The sequence below is a fragment of the Pongo abelii genome, chromosome 10 (assembly GCF_028885655.2).
Source record: "Pongo abelii isolate AG06213 chromosome 10, NHGRI_mPonAbe1-v2.0_pri, whole genome shotgun sequence".
NCBI lineage: Eukaryota > Metazoa > Chordata > Mammalia > Primates > Hominidae > Pongo > Pongo abelii.
Window position 1 is genome coordinate 9,422,336 of NC_071995.2, and position 23,463 is coordinate 9,445,798.

Consider the following 23,463-nt stretch of genomic DNA (forward strand, 5'->3'; position numbering starts at 1 on the left):
CGCCTCTGAGCTCTGGCCCAGGAGGTACAGGGGCTGAAGCCCAATAGCCGGTCTTCTGGGAGGTGGTCTGGGGAAGGGGATCCAGGTGGAGAGTCCCCCTCAGTGCCTGCTTTTAGCCTGGCCCTCCTCCCCTTCCCTCTTGCCTCCTCAATCTGCCGGTTGCCTCCAGGGCTCTCCTAGCTCAGCTTCCACTGAGAGCCCACTTCCTGTCTTCTGCAAGGAGCAGGAGCAGGGATTGCAACCTGGGGATCTAATTGTTCTTGAAAAGAATTTCAACCCGTCCCTTTGTTTTCAGTGGCCTGCCGTATTCCTACCACTTCCTGAGTCTTTCTGACAGCGGGGGAGATCTCTGGGGACACTTGGGCTTGAGCGTCTCTGCCGAATCACTTCCATGTCTCCTAAAACATATTACTCCTTCCACTTTCTTTGTTTTTGTTGGTGTAAGCCTCCATATTACTTTGGTTAATTTTAGTGTGCTTTGGAGCACAGATGAGTGCATGTTCATTCTGCCTTGTTTAATTTTAGAGACAAGGTGTCGCTCTGTTGTCCAGGGCCGAATGCAGTGTTAAGATCATGGTTCACTTCAGCCTCGACCTTCTGGCATCAAGTGATCCTCCCACCTCAGCCTCCTGAGCAGCTGGGACTACAGGTGTGCACCATCACACCTAGCTAATTTTTTAATTTGTAGAAATGAGCTCTTACTGCTGCTCAGGCCGGTGGTCTTAAACCCCTGGGCTCAAGCAGTCCTCCCGCCTTGGCCTCCCATAGTGCTGAGATTACAGGTATGAGCCACTGCACCTGACCCCTTTCACCTTGTTTAGCCTGACAACCCATCTTCTCCCTCTCAGGTCTTTCCATCTCAGTCTTCTGCACTCCAGGCTTCTGCGTCTTCTTCCTCTGCTCGGCCTTTAATTGTCGATGTTTCTGGTTCTATAGCCTCATCTTCTTGTGTGCACTCTCGTGAATGTACCCTGTGGCTTTATTACCTTTGACATTCTTCTGTCTTCTAAATCATCTCCTGAATAGAGTGTTTTCTCCTGTCCTGGGTGTCCCACGGCCCATAGGAGCAGCCATGCTGTGGGACACCCTGAGTGGGATTTGTGTTACCTGTTGTGCCTACCGTGTCCTTCCCCGCCTTGGATGCCCAGGTGCCCCACCTTAGCTGCCTGAGATGCTGTTTATCCTTGATAGTGACCTTTTAAGCCTTATACGGGTCTATCAAGTTGAGTCACCATTACAACTTGGTGTGTGCTGTGCCTTGTGTAACACTGTAGTTTCGGGAGTCCTCGAACCTGGAGTGTGTGCTTTGCAGGGATCTATGATGCCCTCGAATTGTATGTTACATGTGAACCTGTGAGTATTTTCTAGGGGCTCTGCACTGTTGTGTCCTCAGCTCTGAGCCCCATGCTTGCTACAACCAGCAGGTATTCAGAGTGAATGAATTTGCTTATCTTGGCATAAATCATCTAACTGTGTTATCTGGGATGATACCCCGGGAAGGTGAGCCTTTGGTTGTGCATCCTTTTAACATTTTCCAGTCTAAAAGTTTTGAAGTCTTATTACAGGATATAGAAAACTGTGGGCCTCAGTTACTTTGTTGTTGTGTCGGAGTGTACCCACGGTTGTTTCTGGAAGATAACTTTGACCATACCCTCAGGAACTTCCTCAGCTCACTTTCAAATGGAGGGCACTGGCTTTCTAACCATTGTGTCTCCCAGCCCAGTGACAGCTGAAGCTGACTGCTTCCGATGTCACAGGCAGCACAGAAGAGCCGCCCTCCAGGTGCTGCTGGGAAATGCTGCCTGGAACTCTTTGCCATTTACTTTCTATCAAAAGCTGAGGGAAATGGTACATATGGGGCTTTCCTAAAAATATGGGATCCATCCATTTGTCAGTAATGTCATTCTATCCTATCCCAGGGCCTTTCAAGATTTTGATGAAAACTAATAGATCCCATATCCCAGAATAATGCTATTAATAATTTTATTATCATTACTTAATGATAGCAAAAAGTTAGCTAACTCCAACCGCTCACTTGTTATTTGCCAGGTAATCCTCTAGTCCAGAGGATTTGGCCTTGTGTGTGTGTTAATGTCCTGCTTGCACCAGCTCTATGAGGAGGGTGCTGCTGTTGTCATTCCCATTTCTGCACTCGTGGAAACAAGCGTAGTGAGGCCAGCCTGAGCCACAGAGGCCTGAGCTGCAGGCAGGGGAGGTAGCTGGAATCCTGACGCCTGGCTGTGGAGTTTGAGGCTCTGACTCCTGTGCCACGCTGCTGCCCCAACCCTAGTCATACGAGGTGTTTCACCCCGCCCTGGATTACTCTGAGATCCCCTCTGGGTTCAGCAGGCTCAAAGACTGACTGCCTGAAGCAGAAGGCATGGGGTCTTCCAGAGACACTCCCCTGAGCTGAGTCCCCCTGTGGACACCAGGACCGCCTCCTTGTGGCGCTCCCTGAAGGGTCATCTCTGGAAGAACTGTATTGGTTCCCTGGGGCTGCCAGAGGAAAGCTTCACAAACTGGGGCTTAAACAACAGAAATTGATGTCCCACAGCGCTGGAGGCTGGAGTCCGAGATCAAGGTGTCAGCATGCTTGGTCCCTTCTGAGGCTTGCGAGGGAAAGATCTCTTCAGGCCCCTTTGCTTGGCTTAGAGGTGGCGTCTTCTCCTTGGGTGTCATCACATCACCTGGCTTCTGTGCATGTCTGCATCCACGTGTCCCCTTTCCAATAAGGATATTAGCCCCTTAGGCTGGGGCCTGTCCTAGTAGTCTCATCTTAACTAATTACATTTGCGACGGTCCGATTTCCAGATAAGGCCACATTCTGAGACACTGGGGGTTGGGACTTCAACATAGGAATTTGGGGGAATACAATTCAATCAGGTTTATGGAAAATTCTGGTCTTAAGGGTAAAGTGTTCTCCAGTCTGTGTGTGGAGGCGCACATCTATGGTCCCAGCCACTTGGGAGGCTGAGGCCAGAGAACTGTGTGAGCCCAGGAGTTCCATACCAGCCTGAATGGCATAGCAAGACCTCCTCTCAAAAACAGACAAAAAGAGTAGTGTCCTCCGGAGCGATTAGTTTGCTTTAAAACAAAACAAAACAAAACGTAAACACTGGCACTCGTAACTGATCATCCTGTATCCACACATGAGGTGCACGAAGGCCGAGCAGTCACTCTGGCTCCCCGTTGGCAAGTACTTAGGATTTCTTGCTCAGCATTTTGGGGCCTTAATTCTTTTAGGGGACTTTTTGTCTAGTGTCTCACCTTCTTCTAATTATGTGCAATATTTACATATAATCTGATGAACTGCTTCAAATTTGTTTTCAGAACAGTGAGCTGGATAATTAAACTTTTTCCTGCTTCTTGGGCCCAGTTTTAATTTCTTCCTTTTTTCTGTTTTTCCTGGCTATTCTAGTGCTAATTTCCTTCCTTTCCTTTCCTAGGCTGGTCTTACAGCATCCTCTCCTATGTACAGCCAGACCTTCTTTCAAGCTTTTACTAAAATGGGGAAAGGTCATTTGGGAGGCTTTGTTGTTTTCCTGTTTCTAAAGATCATTTTTCTTCCTGCAGGGGAAGTCTTTAAGTCTTATTTGTGGGGCCCTCTCCTGGCTCCGTGACTTTGAACAGAAGAAGCGTGAAGAAGAGGCACGACTCCTTGAAACTGGAACTGGCCCCTTACATGATGAGAAAGATGAATCCCTGTGTCTGTCTTCTTCCTGCGAAGGGGCTGCAGGCACCCCGAGGCCTGCTGGAGAACCGGCCTGGGTTACTCAGTTTGTGCAGAAGAAAGAAGAGAGGGACCTGGTGGACCGACTAAAGGTGAGACCTGGGGTATCTAGAAGTGGGAGTGATGGAGGAAACAGGGCTTCAGCGATTGTTCTGGGGCGATTCCGAGACTCAGGTAGTGCGTGTTCCTCTGCCATTGCCGTGCCTCTCAGCTCTTCCATCAGCTCCTTGGGTCGATGGTGCTGCCGCTGTGCTGTCTTTTTTGAGCTGGAGGTCAGCAGGCCTTCTCCACACAAGGAACGGTTGGTGCCCATTTATTACTCACCTGGGAAAGGACCTGATCGTTGCCATTGGCAACATGGTTCAGTGGCTGCAAATGGATCTGATGGAGAGCGTGTGGCTTTGGGAGGAGGGTGCCGCCTTCCACAGTGAGCAGCAAGGCTGGAACCTGCAGGGATGAGGTCCTGGGAGGGGATGCGGCAGCCCTTGAATGCTGGCCGGGGAAGGAGAGATGCCCCCAGTGAGAAGGCGGCCCAGACTCCTTAGGAGAGGCCTGGTTTTGGGCTTCCTGGTTATTTTCTTTCATGTCTGCCTCCGGTAGGCAGAGCAGGCCAGGAGGAAGCAGCGAGAAGAACGCCTACAGCAGCTGCAGCACAGGGTGCAGCTCAAGTATGCAGCCAAGCGCCTGGTGAGCTTCATTTCTTGGGGGGCAGGATTATGTCCAGGCAGGGTCGCTCTGCTTGGAGGCTCATGGGTGCGTGGCCAGGGCCTTGGTCTCTCCTCCATGACCCTCGCTGGCGATGTGCTTCCGTACAGAAGCTGGGCTGTGAGTGGTTGAGGCGTGGATCCTAGGATTAGACCTCTCTCCAGCCAGGCAACCAGGCCCATGTGAATGGGCATGGTGTGCTTTGTCTCTGGCACGTAGGGAGGTGGGTACTGGTAATGAGACTTCTTCCTCCCTCCCCACCTCCACTACTCCTGTCCAGAGGCAGGAAGAAGAAGAAACGGAGAATCTCCTCCGCCTCAGCAGGGAGATGCTAGAGACAGGCCTGGGGGCTGAGCGGCCGGAGCAGCTGGAGTCTGGGGAGGAGGAGCTGGTCCTTGCCGAATACGAGAGTGATGAGGAGAAAAAGGCGGCGAGCGGGTGAGACAGAGGCGGCAGCGCTACCCTGCCCCAGGCCAGGGGACACCCTTGAAGACAGCTCTTTCCCTCATGCCACAGATGTCATGAGGCACCTGGCGAGAGGCATGGTGGCCTCTGCCCTCTGCTCTAAGCCGGGTCCTTCCTAGGGTTCATGAGTGCCAATGGCAGTGAGGACAGTCACCGGCCTGGCCTGTGTCCTCTCAGCTGTCCTCACGGCAGCTCAGGCAGGGCAGGAACATTTGTGTCTGCACCTTATACACAAGGAGGCTGCAGCCCCACAAGGGGAGACACCGTGGCTGAGGCCACAAGCCTCGACAGTGGAGAGCTGGGCTAGAACTCAGCCAGCCTGGCTCTAGATCTGAGGCTCTGAGGCAGCTGACTGCACTGGGTAACCTGTGAGGTGCCAACCGCCAAGGTGTCCTTAGCCTGAGCTTTCCTTCTCCCATAAGGCCTCTGTTGGTCCAGACTCAAGGTTTCCACTTAATGAGCCATGAGCTGCTGGGTGACTTTGCCCTGAGCAGGCCACCCAGGTCATTTCGGGCCCACAGGATATGTGGTGACAGCCCCGTTCCCATTCACACTGGAACCTCACCACCATCCCTGAGTGTCTGCTCTGCGTATGGCACTGTCCAGATGCTGTGGACATAGAAGGGAAGAAGACATGGAGGGGACAGTTAATAGACATGAAAACAAATAGCACCTATGTGAAGTCAGCATGTTTGCCTACAATGAAAACAAAATGGTGATGTGGATGGGGTGGGGGGCTGCATCTGATGATGAGTCCCATGTGTCCTGTGACATCCTGGCCACCACATCTGTCGGAGGGTAACTGCAAGACCAGAGACCCTCCGTGGATGTTCCTGAAGGTTCATTCCCGGCCTTCATGGTCTGTCTGCAGGGTGCCTTCTGATGCCACCTCCAGCCGCCATCCACCAGACACCAGCTTCCCCACTGCCCTGAGCTTCCTCCAGCGCCAGGCCTTCCTCTGTCCTGTCTGAGGATTTGCTCATGCAATGTGCTGTGGCCAAACACCCTGCCCTCCTCCCTTGGCAGATGTCTTCCTCTCCTTTAAGGCCTGGCTCAGGTGTCGTCTTGGTGGCCTTGGGTGTCAGCCGCTCTGTTTTGCTCACACACCCGCTTGTGCTTCTGTTGTTGCCTCCTCTCCCTGGCTGGGCTCGAGCTGCTTCAGGGCAGGAACCACGTCTTTATAGTTTGATGTTCCCAGAGCTGACCCAGTGTTTGGCATAGGGGTGTGCTCAATAAAATCGAGTTGACATGAATGAGCAGATGCTGCCTCGTTGCAGTCTGGTAGTGTGATTCCAGGCTGCGCATGCGGACCTTGACTTCTGCCCCTGCCCAGGGCAGAGACCACTGTGCTGCTTTATGCCTTGCTGGTGAGAGGGGTCATAAACAGTTTGTGCTGCATGACCCCTTCCTGCCTGCCTCCAAGGTCGTGTTTCTGCTCCGTCTCTTCTCCCTTAGAGCCCGTGGGGACAAGGCAGAGAACTTGAGTGGAGATGGAGGTGGTGAATATTAGAGGAACAAAGTGCTCCTTCGGGTCTGGGCAACAGCCACGGATCCTGTAGGTCAGCTTCCGGGGCTTCCCGTGCCCTTGCGTTTCAGGAGATAACGTGAGCCTCAGAGGACCTGAGTTCTGAATAGAAAATTTTTGCTCTTCATTTCTTCACACACCCAGCCTCTCACTGAGCTCCTGCTGGCTTTGTCTAGCATGCGACATAAGATTGAATCCAAGCCTACAAGATAGAGCTGCCTGCTCTTTAGTGACCATGAAACCAAGCCTGCAATAATTACTCTTCCGATAGCCCAAGGCAATTGTGTTCTGCTTTGTTAGAAAGTAATTTCAAGGTGAACAAAAATGTTTTCTTTTTACGTGATGTTCCTATAGGTAGCGTGTGCCTGTCAGGTGGTTTTGTGTTTTCTGAGGAGCATAGACTAGTAGAGCCAGCTCAGCTTCACGTCATGGGATGCAGGGCTGGCCTCCCTGCCAGCGCCTGGTGCTGATGGACTCTTCCTGCATTACTGGAAAGGGCAGACTGAGGCACTGACAAAAGGAGAGTTGTAACTGGTCATACGTGACAGCATCCTCTGTTCACTCGGTTGGTCAGTTGTAGCTTCATCCAGGAGATGGTCATGGGGTTCCTGCTGCATCCCAAGCTCTAGGTGAGGCCACGGGGACTCAGCAGAAACAAGGCCGACCTGGGTCCTCCCTTGTGGACATGACAGTCTGTGGGGAGATAGACCGAGAGGAAATGATTTTGAATGAGATAGGTGTTAAGAGCAGGGGCCATGAATCTGTGTCAGAGCAGCCAGACCTACCAGGGAAGGTCAAAGAAGGCTTCCTGGAGGAGGTGATGTTTCTCCTGCTATCTCAACCTCCTGCTATCTCAGAGTTGACTGGGAGCTCGTGAGGGGAGACAACATTCCAGGCACAGAACATCCAAAGGCCCGAGATGATGAAGAGCAAATATCCCCCCTGGGGCCTCAGAGGGGTCCAGCTTGCTGGACGGAGGGCAGAGAGGAGAGCAGCCTGCCATGACTCCCGAGGCTTCCAACTCAAGACTTGGGTTGGGGGTGCTGAGCCCCTTTCTCCCTTTTACATTTCCCTACCCACAGACCTGAGCGGCCATGGGAGGTTGGGGTTGGCATTTGCCTGGGGGAGTTTCTGAGCGAGCAGCACCTGCTGCCTTGGTGGAACCCATTGCTGGGAGTGGCCAGGGCTCAGCACCAGTGCTCAGCAGATGCTCAGTGCGTTTTGCTGAGTTTGCTGAGGGAAGACTGTTTTCTTTTCTCTCTCACACACACAGAGTGGATGAGGATGAGGATGACCTGGAGGAAGAACACGTAACTAAGGTAACACGAGTGTCCTCAGCTGGTGCTGTGTTGGGGACTATGGGCTGGGCTCTGCACCCCTGGGGAGAAGGCTGGAGTCACTCGGCTACTTCTCACCCTCCTCTCCACAAAGGAGGAGCTTCCAGCACTTGGACTCTGTTGCTTCCTGCACGCAACCCTGGTCCTAAGTTGCTCCCTTGGCCAGCTGCAGTGGACCCTGGAGTCCTCTCCTGGGTTCGGAGCCTGGGGAGACCTCTCCTGGGAGCAGGGACCTGGGGAGACCTCTCTTGAGTTTGGGGCCTGGGGAGACCTCTCCTGGGGGCAGAGAGCCATGCTTGCCACCCCAGGGCATCGAGGAGCAGCTGTTGTGGGCTGAAGTCTGGGTGTTTTCTGTCCCCGCTGGGTGGTGCGGGTAGGACAGACACGAGTCTCCTGCCCTTTGGGTCTCTCATGGTGTGCTTCTCCCCTTGTCCGTGTTCCCATTTGCGTGGAAGGCTATGGGTTGTGTATGGTCTGACATTTCCCATTTGGTTTCATTGATTTATGACTTGTTTTCTGTCGGAAGTAGGTATTTTCTCTGTATTTTCATTTTTTCCTCCCTTCACTCTTGCCTTAGAGGGGTAGAGAGACGGTATTCTGGTCAGCCTGCCTTTTTCCCTTTGGGGGATGTGTGTGACACACTCCCTCCCCTCCCACCGACAATCCACCCTCCCCAAGTGGGGACTCTGCCACGGGAGATGGTCGCCCCTGTCCTAAGAATGGCCAACCTCCCAAAAGTGGCTGATTAGAGGCTGGATATGACTCGTGGAAGGAGCTGCCTTTGGGGCATTCCCTTGAACTTCTGGAGCTGTGGGTGACTTGGGAACCCCTGGGTCCCTCGATAGATGCCTGACATGGGGCATCGCTGTCCTGCCTCGGCTTTGTGCATTGGGAGCCATTCCCTTTCCCTCAGCCTCTCAGGCCCTGGCATGCCTTGATGTTAGAGAATGCTGTGGGATGTTTTGGTTCCCTCTTTGAAGCGCCTTTCTTTCTCTTTCTCTCTGCTAGATTTATTACTGTAGTCGGACACACTCCCAGCTGGCCCAGTTTGTGCATGAGGTGAAGAAGAGCCCCTTTGGCAAGGATGTTCGGCTGGTCTCCCTCGGCTCCCGGCAGGTAAACAGTAGCCAGTGTTTCCACCAGGGGCCATCCTGCTCCTTTCCCCACAACTTTGTCCTCCTTGTCCAGGCCTGGGAGACGCTGGGCCTGCGACAGGCTGAACTGTGTGAGGAGCAGCCCCCTCCCTGGCCTGGCCGCCCATCACTGGAAGGCAAAGGAGAGGTGGCGGAGCAGGTCCATGTGTGTTGGTAGGATGTCATTTACCCGGCACCATCTCTTTGCCTCTTTCTTTCTCCTTTGTTGCAGAACCTTTGTGTAAATGAAGACGTGAAAAGCCTAGGTTCTGTGCAGCTTATCAACGACCGCTGTGTGGACATGCAGAGGAGCAGGCACGGTAGCCACCGGGACCATGGTGTAGCCATAGGCAGTCTGGAGAGAGTGAGGCGGGGTGGCAGTGACTGAAGACCATTAAGTGTCTTGCATAGGAAGAATGGCAGAGGAGACCCCAGTTCCTTCCTGAGTCCCCTCTTCCTTGGGAAAAAGTGTTCCTACTCTCTGGGTCAGTGTCTGGTCCGAATCCTTGGCTTGGAGATGATTTTACAGGCTCTTTCTGGAAAACAAAAGTAAAACCTTATAGTGTTCTGATGAGACCACAGTAGGCAGTATTTGGGAGGGTCTTACAGACCCCACCCCTTGGAAGTGGGTCTCAACATTACAGAACCCCCTCTCGGGCCCGTGGACAGTTGCTGTCTTCTCTGTTTTCTCTCTTTGTGCCTGTGCCACCCTCAGAGAAGAAGAAAGGAGCTGAGGAGGAGAAGCCAAAGAGAAGGAGGCAGGAGAAGCAGGTGGCCTGCCCCTTCTACAACCATGAGCAGATGGGCCTCCTCCGGGACGAGGCCCTGGCAGAGGTGAAGGATATTGAGCAGCTGCTGGCCCTTGGGAAGGAGGCCCGTGCCTGTCCCTATTACGGGAGCCGCCTTGCCATCCCTGCAGCCCAGGTGAGGGCCCTGTGGGGCCAGAAAGCTGCTCTTGGCTCTCACTGTGGTCTAAGCCGTGAGGGGAGTCCTCATCACATTGTCGTTTGGGGGATGCCCCCCACCGTGGTCAGGTTGATGGCACCTTTAACCCATTCTCTCCTGATGCGTGAGTTGGAGGAGGCGTGTGGGATCTCTTGGGGGCTCCAGGCAGCAGGACCAGTTGGCATTACTGGGGATGGTATTTAGGAGCCAGGAAAGCTGGTGCATTCCTAGTGAAACTACAGGGAGGGGATGCCAGGAGCTGAGAAGAGTGCGCTGCATACACCTATTTACAAATGGCTTTCCAAGCGATGTTCCCAACTTCCATGCCTATGATGTGATGGAACATGTCAGTGATGGAACCATTCAGTTTTCCAGTTTTTCCTTTTTTTAATATCAGTACTCTTTTAACTGGAAAGCTTTCCTAACTCATACCTACCTGCGGCACGTGAGAATACTGTCTTCTCTGCCTCAACTTCTCTTGATTTTTAAACAGAAGGAAGAACTGCTAATGTAGCAGATCAAAAGTAGTATCTCACTGTTATTTGGTGGGTGCAGTTTCACTATTTCCTTGCTACTTCTTTGAGTGACTTTGGAAACAGGATATCACTTGTGGAAAATTCTGTATAATCCAGAAAAAAATGTAAGGTTTTAAAAGATTTGGGGAACTAAGTAACCATTTTGCACAGCAGCTAAATTCTCGCCAGCATACCTGCTGAGCTGTGTGGGCGCTGGCAGAGAAACGGAGGAAAGCTGCCAGGCCCCATGGTGTCCCAGGCCTTCCCTCCGGTCTGTTTGCCTTTAGAGCAAGATTAGTGCTATAGGCATTTATACACAGATATCATAATATGGCCCAAAATCTTTACGATTTTTGAATTTTTAAAGTACTTTGACCATATTTTGCTTTTATGTTAATAGTATTCCAGTGAAATTCTATGCATGGGGACACTGGAGCCCAGAAAAGTTAAGTGACTCATATTTTCTCACCAAGCGTGAGTGATGGAGCCATTCAGTGTTCTGGTATTTCATTGTTCATATGAGTATTCCTTTAACTGGAAACTTTCCTAACAACAAACACCTAAAGATCTGCAGAGTTGCTTTTATTTTTGTTACCCCAGCTCCACGCCTAAACCCTCACTTGAGATAGGATGTATCAACCCTATTTTGTAGGTGAGGAAACCAAAGGTCAGAGAGGTTAGACAACTCTTCCAGAGTCACACAGCTGGGAAGTAGCAGCTCCAGGAGCAGAAGCTGGGGCCACTTCCTGGTGCACCGATGGCCTTCAGGTGTTTTGTGGAAACTCAGGGGCCTCTGGGGCGACCTTGAGGACATGGACAAGGCTAAGCAGGGGTTCCCCTCACCCAGCCCTGCCCTTGATTTACTCAGGAGTCAGACCAGCCCTAGTTTCCTGTGTTTCACGTATTGGCTTTTCATGTAAAACTTCAGGAGAGCTTGTCCGTTGCTACAAGCTATTTTTCGAATGTCCCAACACAGTCCAGGCAGGAAATTGAAGCACTCACATCAGGAGCTCAGTGTCAGGCAGGCAAGGCTCCTGCAGGGGAGCCCCGCCCTGCTCAGGTGGCCTCATCTCCCCTCCCAGCTGGTGGTGCTGCCCTATCAGATGCTGCTGCATGCGGCCACTCGGCAGGCTGCGGGCATCCGGCTGCAGGACCAGGTGGTGATCATCGACGAGGCGCACAACCTGATCGACACCATCACGGGCATGCACAGCGTGGAGGTCAGCGGCTCCCAGGTGCGTGGGCCTCCCCTTCCCGGGCCAGGGCCTGCCGTGAGGTAAAGGGACTTGGATGGTTCCTCCAGACACCTGGGCCAAGAATTCCTGCGGAGGTGGGGCTTGCTAGAGGATGCACGAGTCAAGGCGGTGACCTCATCGGAGGCTGACCATGGCTTTCCAGTGCATCCCAGAACTCTGGGGACCCCGTTATGACAGAGTGCCTCATTTCCCTGCACCTCACCTGCCCCCATGCTCCTGAGTCCCTCCAGCCGTGGATGCCAGCAGCCAGTTCTGTAAGCCAGGGAGATGGCATGAGTGGGGCAGAAGTCCCCTCAGGATTGGATTTTGTCATTACTGAAGTTGCCTGGAGGGGACTGAATTGAGGAATGCTCAAGATCAGTGCAGGCTCCTCCTGCTGACCTGTCATGCGCCATGCATGGCACCAGGTGTCTCTGTTCTTCACAGTGACTCTGCCCTGGGGGTGGTGTTCCTGTTTTACGTTGGAAACTTGGAGATTCAGAGATGGTCAAGCTGTGTCCTCTGAGGTCATGCAGCTCATGAGTGTGGAGCTGGGGTGTGCCCACTGGTTTCTGACTGTGAAACCCCTACAACATCCCACCAGCTCTACTGACCTGTGCCTGGGTTGAATTGAGGCCGAGATGTGATGGTGACCTTGAACCATCACTCTTTGTAGACTCCAGGTCTTTTCCCAACCTAGTGAAAACTAGCAGGGAGATTCCATACTTGAAGGGATTCAGCCTCTTGCTTTTCTCTGACCCCACAGTGGACACTGGAGGAAAACTTCCCTTCCTTCCCCTCTCTCTCAGCTCCCACCAGCCTAAGGGCTGTGGAAACCCATACCTTTTGTCTGCACCCAGCCCCCTCTCCTCCCTTTGGTGGCTTCCTGTGTGTCCAGGGCCAGCATCTTCTAGGTGAATCTAAGATGTCAGTACCTCGGCCCTCGGCTGCTTGCCCAGAGCCTGGTTTGTGTTCTTTCCCCAGCTCTGCCAGGCCCATTCCCAGCTGCTGCAATACATGGAGCGATACGGGTGAGATGTGACCCTCTGAGGTAGTGGGACAGCCCCTTGGTGGCCCCCTGCATCGGCCTCTGAGAGGCAGCACTTTGGTTCCCACCTCTGGCCTGGGCTGTGGCGGGGTGGAGCTGCATGCCATTCATGTCCTGGGCACATCATGGTGTGTGCTGCACACAGACCTGGAAGGCTGGGGACTGACCGCTGGCTCTGAGGCCTGGGGCCGTGGCCAGCCTACTCTCTGGGAAAGAATTTGTAGCTTGTGACCCAGTTGGAGAGGCATCGGGCAGCAAGGCTTCCACTGGGGTAGGCGGGGCAAGTCGCCATCAGGGCATCTCCACTTAATGTCCATTGGCTTCTTCTCAGGAAGCGTTTGAAGGCCAAGAACCTGATGTACCTGAAGCAGATCCTATATTTGCTGGAGAAATTCGTGGCCGTGCTGGGGGGTAAGAGTCCTGTCCCCCTGCTGACCCCCGGCCTGCAAAACCTGCCGGGCTGCTTTTTCCTTGGATGCCCATCAGGACGCCTCAGTTCTCTGTGTTTTTAAGAAGGGTTGGCCGGGCGTTGTGGCTCATGCCTGTAATCCCAGCACTTGGGAGGCCGAGGCGGGTGGTTCACCTGAGGTCAGGAGTTTAAGACCAGCCTGACCAACATGGTGAAACCCCGTCTGTACTAAAAATACAAAAAAAAATTAGCCAGGAGTGTTGGTGTGGCCTGTAGTCCCAGCTACTCCAGAGGCTAAGGCAAGAGAATTGCTTGCTCAAACCTGGGAGGCGGAGGTTGCAGTGAGCCGAGATCGTGCCACTGCACTCCAGTCTGGGCAACAGAGTGAGAATCCAGCTCAGAAAAGAGAAGGGTCTTGGTCATTGATTTAGAAAAGTAATTGTTCTTTATAGCTTAGTTGAGTTGTCTGACTTGAGCTTTTTTCAGACCCATGGGTTCTTTGCTCATGTTCTGAGGACTTCTTATTTCAGGCCCTGCTCTGGGGGGATAGTAAGGATACAGCATCACATGAACACACAGTGTTTCCGTGATAGGCGTAGTGCTGTGGGGTGTTCAAAGCACTTGCATATGTGGTTTTGTGTGCCCTGTGAGAATGCAGTGCTGGCATTTGAATCCTTGTTGATAGACGCATAAACTAGAGCTCAGAGCAAGGGCTGTTCCCAGCACGGGAGCCTGGGATCTTCTGACTCCATCTCCCATGCCTCTTTGCATGACCCTGTCACGTCCCCTTTTATGATGGGGCACCCCCTTGGAAGGCATCTGTGGAAGTGAAAGCTGCAGAAAGCCTGTGGGAGCTCCTGGCGGGAGCTGGTCTCGTGTTGCTGCTCTGAGCTGCCAGCTCTGCTCTGCCTCAGGCTCAGCACGTGGCCTGGGCAGCTCCTCTGTGCTCCCGTGCCCTGCATACATTGGTCTGGCCGCTGTGTCCCGGCCTGGAGAAGGGGTGAAAAACATGAACTTACAGGGCTTTGGGTTCCATGTGCAAGCATGTGAGTCAGACGTGGGAGGCTCCTGGACCTACTTGCCCTCTCAGTGAGTCCTTTGCATGCTATAAACAGTGAAAAGCAAAACAAAGCCATTCAAATACAGATGCTCTTTTTACTTGATGTGCAGTGCGGAGGGAGAGAAGATAGGGAAGGGTTAGGGGGCCAAAGAACCACCATTGTGACCTATTTCCATTCTCTTTTTTAGGGAACATTAAGCAAAATCCCAATACACAGAGCCTGTCACAGACAGGTAAGAGAGTTGCTCTCAGAGGACCCAGAGCTGATCTGAGCCACTTCCGAGCTTAACCCTGGGACTGAAACCTGAGGCTCAGGGTGAAGCTCCCAAGGCCCTTCATGTGTTTGCTCTCAGGGACGGAGCTGAAGACCATCAACGACTTTCTCTTCCAGAGCCAGATCGACAACATCAACCTGTTCAAGGTAGAGGTTTCCACCTTTCCACATTCCATATCCAATTTCCTTCCTATCACCACCTGTGGGTAGGGTACTATGTTAAGACTATAGAAGGAAGAAAAAGCAAAACAGACGTGTAATTACTTAACCCTTAACACGCCTGGGAGACAAAAGTCATCTTCCTTTAGGGTGAAGGTCACAGGGATGGGTGAGAAAGGGACCTTTCTTAGTGCCTCATAGAACAGACAGAGACTCCAGGTCCTCGCCGCCTCACTCCGTCTTCTGGCACAGTCTCCGTCAGGCTTATGGACAGGAATAGGACGTTGATTTGTTCTGTGCAACCCCTGTCACGTCTTCCCACTTGGGCCTTGGGTCTGGTGGCAGCCTCAGACCTCTGCTCACTCCAGGTCTGTGTACCCAGCACTCCCCAAGTGAAACACGGCCACTGCCGCCAGAACCCCAGCCTCGTAACTCAAATCAGCAACAGTGACTGCCCCCGGGTACAGGGTTCTGCCGTCTGTTCTAGGCGGCATGCCATGTGCTGTGCTCTGAGCTAGGATATCCTTTTGCCCCAGCAAGAAAAGCAAACAGGCCCACGGAGGTGACTTCAGGAGGGTGGCGAGTACAGGCTTCCCACAAGTGAGCCAATAGCAAGTGGCAGAGACAGCGTCCAAACCTGGCTGCACTGACTTGGGGCCCCATATTCTTCCCATCCTACCTGCCTTTTTTTTCTTAAAACCAGCTTTTCCCCTGAATTACACATTTGGGTCACTGTCACTGCCACCATCCCTGCCAGACAGGCTGGATCCAGGTCATCCTTGATGCCTTTCTCCCCTTGTCTCCCACATGCCTGTGACAGCCGCCAGGCCCGACAGGTTCAGACAGTCCTGCCGTCCCCACGCTTCTCCCGCAGCTGGGACATGGGTGCAGGTGCTCCTTCCCTCGCCTTCCCTCTGCCCCCCTTGCTTTCCTTCTCCCCTCTTCTTCCCATGGGTCTCGGGTCTCATCACACACCGTTGAGGGAATCCTCATCGAAGGATGTCGCTCTTTTTAGAAACCGGTTTAAAGGCTCCAAACTCCTCATCTCTGCATCCCAACCTAAGATCTGGCACCAAACCACACACATTGGATGCACCGACTGAGTGGCACTGCCCCAGCCCCTGAGCAGGCCCCAGTCATCACCTCCTCTGTGGCTTTGCTCATAGAAGTTCCTTTTTTTTTTTAACTCTCTGTCACCTGGAAGGAAAGCCAAAGGGACCTAGATTTTACTGAGCACTCTTAGACTTGAGAGACACATTTGGAAAGAGGGTCTCCCCCCTGAGGGAGGACACTGCGTTGTGGGCAGGGGCAGTAGAGGAGGGGGTGGCCTCGGAGAGGGGATGACAAGGTTGGTGGCAAGGAGGCTCCGGGTGCCTCAGAAGGTAGCACTGTGTGTGCTGCCTGGGTGGTAGAAGTGGTGTTTTTGGTTTTGCTTTGTTTTTAACATTACAGCTTGCTCAGTTTGCACGCGTGCCTACAGCTGGGCTTGGTTTTTGCAGGTGCAGCGATACTGTGAGAAGAGCATGATCAGCAGAAAGGTAACTGCTCCCATCTTGTGGTCCTGAACAAGACCCAGCTGTGCCCCAACCCCCTGCCCTTGCCATGCTTCCCTCCCCTGCCCTCAGGGAACTCCAGAGTCCCCTTCGTCTCCACCCTCCTTGGTGCAGTGGGCCTTGCTGGGGTGGTGGGGTGTGTGCTGCAGGCATCTTGGGCCTGGCAGAGCCTCCGATCCACGCAGCCTCTCTCTCATGGCTGTTCCTCGTTCCTCTCCACTGCTCTCGCTCATCCCACCCAGCTCTTTGGATTCACTGAACGGTACGGAGCAGTGCTCTCATCCCGGGAGCAGCCCAAACTGGCTGGGTTTCAGCAATTCCTGCAGAGCCTGCAGCCCAGGACGACTGAAGGTGAGGCAGGAGTGTGGGCAGGCAGAGGCGGCTGCAGGCATGGGCAAGGACTTCTGTTCCTCGTGTGTGCACCTGACCAGAGGGTCCACATTCTCCTCTGTGCAGCTCTTGCAGCCCCTGCAGACGAGAGTCAGGCCAGCGCCCCACGACCAGCTTCCCCACTGATGCACATCGAAGGCTTCCTGGCAGCTCTCACTACGGCCAACCAGGACGGCAGGGTCATCCTGAGCCGCCAAGGTAATCAGGGGGTTCTTGGCCAGGTTCAGTTCCCAGGAAGGAGCCAAGCTAAGCCAGGGAGCCACAGCGTGAAAGGATTCTTTCCTTCCATCCTGGGAACTTCCTGGGTTAGGAGGAAGCAGTGCAGTGGGCACTGGCCTGCTGTGACCTGGGCAAGCGGTGGAGGTGGATGGGAGGAGATCGAGGGGCTGAGATGGGGGTCCTGTGACCAGGGTAAGCAGTGGAGGTGGATGGGAGGAGATCGAGGGGTCGGGATGGGGGTCCTGTTATCAGGGTAAGCAGTGGAGGTGGATGGGAGGAGATCAAGGGGCTGGGATGGGGGTCCTCTAGGGCAGGGGTCATAGGCAAACTTGTATTGTGGGGTAGGTGGACTTTGGTTTGGGTCATGGTTTTGTCATCTATGAGCCTTGTGATTTGGACTATTTTCTTTCACAACTTCAGTTTCCTCATATGAAAATGGAGAGGATAAGCTGGGCGCGGTGGCTCACGCCTGTAATCCCAGCACTTTGGGAGGCTGAGGCGGGCGGATCATGAGGTCAGGAGATCGAGACCATCCTGGCTAACACAGTGAAACCCCGTCTCTACTAAAAATACAAAAAATTAGCCGGGTGTGGTGGTGGGTGCCTGTAGTCCCAGCTACTCGGGAGGCTGAGGCAGGAAAATTGCTTGAACCCAGGAGGCAGAGGTTGCAGGGAGCCGAGATTGAGCCACTGCACTCCAGCCTGGGCAACAGATCGAGACTCCATCTCAAAAAAAAAAAAAAAAAAAAAAGAAGATGGAGAGGATCGTATGGTCCACCTCTGTGGGCTGATTGTCCTAGAGATTAAATGGTGTTTAATTTAAAGAGAAAGCACTAGCACTTGTGCCTCAGACCTGGACTCACCTGGGGACCCCCTTTGCTAGGACAATAGAAGTGTCTGTTGGGCTTGTACTCACCTCCCCACCGATCTGTTTTTCCAGGCAGCCTCAGTCAGAGCACCCTGAAATTTCTGCTCCTGAATCCAGCTGTGCACTTTGCCCAAGTGGTGAAGGAATGCCGGGCAGTGGTCATTGCGGGGGGGACCATGCAGCCGGTAAGGGCAGCTTTCCCTGCCCCTTGTGCCCCAGGTGTTGGGATGAGATGGGGGCTTGGGAGAGATGCATTATCACTCCTGTTCTCTCCTGGGGCCCCAAGCCAGTAAGAGTCAGCTCGAGCAGGCCCAGCAGTGTCCACTGGGTGACACTGCTATTCTCACTGCTGTGCCTTTTAGGCTGCAGGAGCAGTGGAGACTCCTCTGCTGCTCCATTCTGTAGCCCCAGGATCACACGTCTCCCAGAGAAAGCTGTTCTGTGGTTTCAAACTCAAGGAAAAAAATCATGATTCCACTTTTAAAAGGTTCATTTTGATGTATATGAATATAATAGTTTTTGTAGGCGTAATTTTTACTTATGTGCATACCTGTTTCAAAAACAAAAGTGCAGCTCCCTCCACGTGCTGTCACTGGAACTTGCTCTTTTCACTCAGCAGCCAGAGGGTCATAAACCTGTCTCGTTGTCAGCAAGCATGCGCGTATTTCAGTATCCCAGCTGTGCTGGATTCTAGTTACACAGATACACAGCATTTCATGTACCTGTTCCTCTTTTGTTAGGTGTGCAAGCTATTTGCAGTTTTCTGTTTTGAGCATGACTGTGATGAATATAACCACATTTCTGCACAGTGGTGACTCCTACCTAGCAAAGGGTCTGCTGGACAAAAAGCTGCTGGGAATCCTGAAGCAGTGCTTCCCAGCCCCAGCTGCCTTAGCTTTGATTTTTATATTTTTGTATGGGTAGATTGTTTTATTCATTCAGCATATTAAAGTTGTTTACAGTCATTATTGTTTCTGACGTTCACATTGTGAGAGCCCCTTCCTGCTAGCTCAGGTCTTCCCCATGGCCCAGTCAGTCTCGCCTTCAGCACAGCAGAATGTCCTGGGTTCACCATGGGTGTCCTTGCCCTGCACTGGACTCATTTCTCCAAGCCGCCCTGGTTTCTTGTAATGGGGAATGACCTTTAGAAATCAAGCTGTGGGTGCTAGGGTGTTTGTCGTGCTCCTGGGGCATTTCAGTAGAGAGATCTAGGAAATGCTTTCAGAATGAATCCATACTGGTATTTCTTTTTTTTTTTTTTTTTTTGAGATGGAGTCTCGCTCTGTCTCCCAGGCTGGAGCGCAGCAACCCGATCACGGCTCTCTGCAACCTCTGCCTCTGGGGTTCAAGCGATTCTCGTGCCTCAACCTCCTGAGTAGCTATGATTACAGGCAAGCACCACCACACCCAGCTAATTTTTGTATTTTAGTAGAGATGGGGTTTTACCGTGTTGGCCAGGCTGGTCTCGAACTCAGGTGATCCACCAGCCTTGGCATCCCAAAGAGCTGGGATTACAGGCATGAGCCACCACGCCTGGCCCATATTGGTGTTTCTGAGTAAAAATCAAAGGATTTGTTTACTTGACCTTTTATTGTACCTCTTTTTCTCTTAAGCCTGAACATGTGTGCTACATTAACATACTTAGCTGCTCTATCCTATAATATACTTAAAAGTTTTGAAATCAGTACCAATATTACTTCTAACAATAAATCTGATTGAAATTGCCTTTCCTCTTTGCCCTTAGAGTGTAACCCACTAAGGATGCCTGGTCACTAGCCTCTAAAGTCATCTGGAACCAGGCTTCTCTCCGCGTGCTTCTGTTGTCAGTTTCATAGATAAGCTGTTTTTGTTTCATTTTCTTTTCAATTTTAGAATTTGCTTTTTTCTTTTCTGACTTGTAGTTTTTAAATATGTAAATATTTGTATGGTTCAAAAGTCAAAGCAATATAAAAAGACCTATTCAGGAAAGCCTCACTCTCATCCCTCTCCAGCCCATTCCCCACCCCCATAGGGAATCAGTTTTACTAGCTTATCCTTTCAGTCTTTCTTTTTCCCCTAAATAAGCAAAAATGTGTCTTTATTTTTCCCTTTCCTGTTTTATTTACATGGAAGGCATCTTAGTTGTCTGGCCATAGCTCCTCTAGTGGGCTGCGTGGTTCTCTGTTGGACAGATGTAGGGAGCTCATCCAACCAGCACCCTCTGAATAGGCAGGCGCACGATTACAGGGAAGGTCCGGGGGCATGTGCTGTTTGGTATTTGTGGGCTGTATCTTCTCACTGGACTCCTAAATATGGGATTCCTGGGTTAAAAAGTATAAATATGTTTAATTTGTTAACTACTGTCTAGGAATGCCTGTTTCTCCAGAGTGGGTACTTTTGGATTTTTGCCAGTCTAACAGGTGAAAGCCTGGAGATTCTTATTCAGTGGTTTGGGCTGGGGCCTGGCCATGTGTATTTTTGAAAATTCTTGCTGGTGATTTTGCTGCATGGCCAGGGTTGATAATGACAGTGCCAGATTTGCTGGATTTCCTTTGCTGTTACTGCATGTAGTTTAAACGAGACTGCCAGCACTGAGTATCTGTCACCATTTTTCTTTTTGTTAGTTTGCCCTCAGCCTTTTCTTTGACCTCTTCTTTCAGTCTGTGTGTACTTGCTGTCTCTTGGCCCAGACTTCTCGCTTCTTTTCTGCTGGGCCTCTGAGGGGTCACGGGGCCGTGATGCTGTGGCCTTGGTCTGCAGGTGTCTGACTTCCGGCAGCAGCTGCTGGCCTGTGCAGGAGTGGAAGCTGAGCGCGTGGTGGAGTTTTCTTGTGGTGAGGAGCCGTGCCCAGGGTGGGGCAGGCTAGAGGTCGGGTTCTGGCCCCTGTTTTCTGTGTGTAATACCTCATACTGCGACCAGGCACAGGGGCGGAGGAGACCCCGGGATGGGAGCCTCGCCCTTCGTGCACTCGCCCAGGCTCTCCTGCTTTGCTCCCAGCTGCCTGCTGCCCAGTGTGACTGGCGATGGTGGGCGGGCTCCTGCGCTGGATGATGGGGCGGGGAAATGCCGTTTCTGCACTGTCCCGCTGCACACCTGCATCTCCAGTTTTCGGCCCCTCCCTGGCTCTTACCAGGTCACGTGATCCCTCCAGACAACATCCTGCCCCTTGTCATCTGCAGTGGGATCTCCAACCAGCCGCTGGAATTCACGTTCCAGAAAAGAGAGCTGCCTCAGATGGTCAGTCCCAGCCAGCTCGCCGCACCACAGCCTGGGCTCAGGCAGCAAAGGGTTTTCTGGGGCAGTGGCGCTCTGGCCCACCCTGAGTGTTTTCAGGTGTTGGGGAAATGGCACGGGGACACCCGCTATAGAGCCGCACAGAATGAGCGGCGTCCATCTAGATGTTTATGGAGGAAGGTCTGAGCTTCCCTGCCCCTCGCCCCTCGCCCCTTACCCCTTACCCCTTACCCCTTACCCCTTAGGCTGCGAAATACATATTCTTAAAACCTCAAGGCATCCCCTGAGGATGCCTCACGCAGAGGAAAGCTGCTGGTTCCGTTTGGCGCTCTTGCCCTTTGGTTATATCTGTCCCTGCCGGGGGCAGGGATGCAGGGCTTGGGGGGCATTTCCTGTGGTGTGCCTGGGGTGTGCAGCCCCTGATTGTCATTGCGGTACCCATCAGGACCCTGGAGCGAAGAAGGGAGGACTCAGTGCCAGGGCAATAGGAAGGCCCCCCAGGGACGCTAGTGCTGTGACGTGTGTCAGAAAGGCGCAGTCAGCAGCAGCGGCTGGGTGTGTTTGGTGGGAGGTGGCACCTACCACCCTGCGGTTCCCACCCAGGGGAGCCAAGTCCTCTTCCTTAGCTGTAGTCCTGCCGAGGGTCTCTCCTCAGTTTTGAGTCTCAAGGTTAAGACGCGGTTTGTGGGTGGCTGAGGGGTTGCTCCATGGGGGCTCCCTCCCTTCCTTCCTTAGATGGACGAGGCGGGTCGCATCCTCTGTAACCTCTGCGGTGTGGTTCCTGGAGGGGTGGTCTGTTTCTTCCCCTCCTACGAGTACCTGCGCCAGGTCCATGCCCACTGGGAGAAGGGTGGCCTGCTGGGCCGTCTGGCTGCCAGGAAGAAGGTGAGTGGCCTGTCGGCAGCCCTCCCACTCGTGAGGACAGTGCCACTGAGTCTTCCTGGGAGCTCTTGTGCTCATCGGGTCAGGACAGGCTTCTGGCTCCTCATCCCCACCACTCCCAGTCCCTGATTACAAAGGATTTCCCCTAAGTCCCTGGCTGTGAGGTTCTGTAGTCCCCTGGCCAGAAAACACGAGGCCACGAGCAGACCCAAGACCTGGCACCCTGAACCTGGCTCTGGGAAGTGTCCTCTGTCTTTCTCAGATATTCCAGGAACCTAAGAGCGCACACCAGGTGGAGCAGGTGCTGGTGGCGTATTCCAGGTGCATCCAGGTGCGGGCGTCATGCTGAGCTTGGGTCTGAGACCATGTTGGGGGTGGCAGCTGGAAACTTGTGGGTGTCATCCAAGCTTTGGCTCAGCAACTCAGCGTCTGGGTGTCTCCCACAGGCCTGTGGCCAGGAGAGAGGCCGGGTGACAGGGGCCCTGCTCCTCTCTGTGGTTGGAGGAAAGATGAGTGAAGGGATCAACTTCTCTGACAACCTAGGCCGGTAAGTAATGGTTCTGCTCATCTCCTGGGCCATGCTACATGGCCGGCCCTCACTCTCAGCAGCTGGGCCCCTGCCTGCCGTCTGCTGCCATTAGAGCCCACAGCTGGGCTGCGACTGCTCAGACCAGCCAGCTGGAGGGAGGGGCTCAGCAGCTCTGGGTTTGGCCCTGGGAGAGCAGTTGGATTTTAGGCTGGCCATTGCTGTATCAGAACCCAATCAATTGGCCTAGACGGGATCTCTCAGCTGAACAAGCCCTCTCCAGGTAGTAGGTACAGAGCAGAGAGGGGCAGAGCTTTGATCACAGTCGGAGAGGGCTGAGGAAGGGGTAGAACAGAGCAGCTGGTGACGTGGGTGATGACCTGGGAGGTCCTGACATCCACCCGCCCTGGGCTCCTGTCTCCCCCCAGGTGTGTGGTGATGGTGGGCATGCCCTTCCCCAACATCAGGTCTCCAGAGCTGCAGGAGAAGATTGCTTACTTGGATCAAACCCTTGTGAGTGGCCCCAGTGTCGCAGAGGGTGAGAGGAGAGTGGGTGGTGGGTGGGAGTGGCGTCACCCCCAGGGCTGATACAGCCAGGCCTTCCCTGCTGTGCTGGCATCTCCTGCCCCCTCCAGCGGCTTGGATGCCCCTCCACACCCTCTTGATCTTCCCTGTGGAGTCACCTGGACCCTTGCTGCTGGCGTTGGCCACGAAGCCTCGTGGTCTGGCTCCAAAGCCTGGCAGGGTCTTGTCCCAGGGGGAGCTGCAGGCAGGAAACAGTCCTGATGGGTCATCCCCTTCACTCCCAGCCCAGAGCCCCAGGCCAGGCGCCCCCAGGGAAGGCTCTGGTGGAGAACCTGTGTATGAAGGCCGTCAACCAGTCCATAGGTGAGCCTGGCTGCCTCCGGCTGGATGGACAGATGGGGGCTGGAGAAGGGGAGAACAGGAAAGGGGGGTTGCCTGCCCTGTTTCCTAAATAAGTCTGAGGAAGGGGAGGGGGACGCCATGGGAATGTGCTGTGGGGGAGGCAGGTGTTGCTTGGAGCCCCAGCCTCTGTTCCTATGCAGGCAGGGCCATCAGGCACCAGAAGGATTTTGCCAGCATAGTGCTCCTGGACCAGCGGTATGCCCGGCCCCCTGTCCTGGCCAAGCTGCCGGCCTGGATCCGAGCCCATGTGGAGGTCAAAGCTACCTTTGGCCCCGCCATTGCTGCTGTGCAGAAGGTCAGTCCTACCTTTTTCTTTCTGAGAGCCTCCCCACCCCGAGATCACATT

General features: G+C 53.4%; 1 protein-coding gene and 1 long non-coding RNA gene across 10 annotated transcripts in view; one reads left to right on the plus strand and one right to left on the minus strand.

Moving 5' to 3' along the window:
* The window catches only part of DDX11 (DEAD/H-box helicase 11), a 31,891-nt gene that overhangs the window by 7,414 nt on the left and 1,014 nt on the right, over positions 1-23,463 (plus strand). For 5 of the 9 annotated variants that reach the window (XM_054526785.2, XM_054526789.2, XM_054526787.2 and 2 more), the window contains exons 3-26: positions 3,574-3,822; positions 4,331-4,417; positions 4,716-4,873; positions 7,699-7,744; positions 8,771-8,878; positions 9,128-9,215; positions 9,611-9,819; positions 11,438-11,590; positions 12,575-12,621; positions 12,970-13,049; positions 14,296-14,340; positions 14,461-14,528; positions 16,040-16,078; positions 16,336-16,444; positions 16,550-16,681; positions 17,642-17,754; positions 20,309-20,381; positions 20,682-20,785; positions 21,518-21,667; positions 21,927-21,995; positions 22,111-22,211; positions 22,619-22,703; positions 23,005-23,078; positions 23,258-23,412. In XM_054526785.2, the coding sequence (XP_054382760.1) occupies positions 3,574-3,822; positions 4,331-4,417; positions 4,716-4,873; positions 7,699-7,744; positions 8,771-8,878; positions 9,128-9,215; positions 9,611-9,819; positions 11,438-11,590; positions 12,575-12,621; positions 12,970-13,049; positions 14,296-14,340; positions 14,461-14,528; positions 16,040-16,078; positions 16,336-16,444; positions 16,550-16,681; positions 17,642-17,754; positions 20,309-20,381; positions 20,682-20,785; positions 21,518-21,667; positions 21,927-21,995; positions 22,111-22,211; positions 22,619-22,703; positions 23,005-23,078; positions 23,258-23,412 (2,542 nt within the window). Of the gene's footprint in view, positions 1-3,573; positions 3,823-4,330; positions 4,418-4,715; positions 4,874-7,698; positions 7,745-8,770; positions 8,879-9,127; positions 9,216-9,610; positions 9,820-11,437; positions 11,591-12,574; positions 12,622-12,969; positions 13,050-14,295; positions 14,341-14,460; positions 14,529-16,039; positions 16,079-16,335; positions 16,445-16,549; positions 16,682-17,641; positions 17,755-20,308; positions 20,382-20,681; positions 20,786-21,517; positions 21,668-21,926; positions 21,996-22,110; positions 22,212-22,618; positions 22,704-22,999; positions 23,079-23,257; positions 23,413-23,463 lie in introns of all 9 variants that reach the window. The other 4 variants (XM_054526791.2, XM_063712012.1, XM_054526792.2 and 1 more) reach the window with 3 other exon arrangements.
* On the minus strand, positions 14,193-18,279 carry LOC129049050 (uncharacterized). Its single transcript, XR_008511816.2, has 3 exons — positions 17,618-18,279; positions 15,516-15,737; positions 14,193-14,581 (listed from the first exon to the last, which is right to left on the minus strand). It is a non-coding gene; the product is annotated as an uncharacterized LOC129049050 (long non-coding RNA).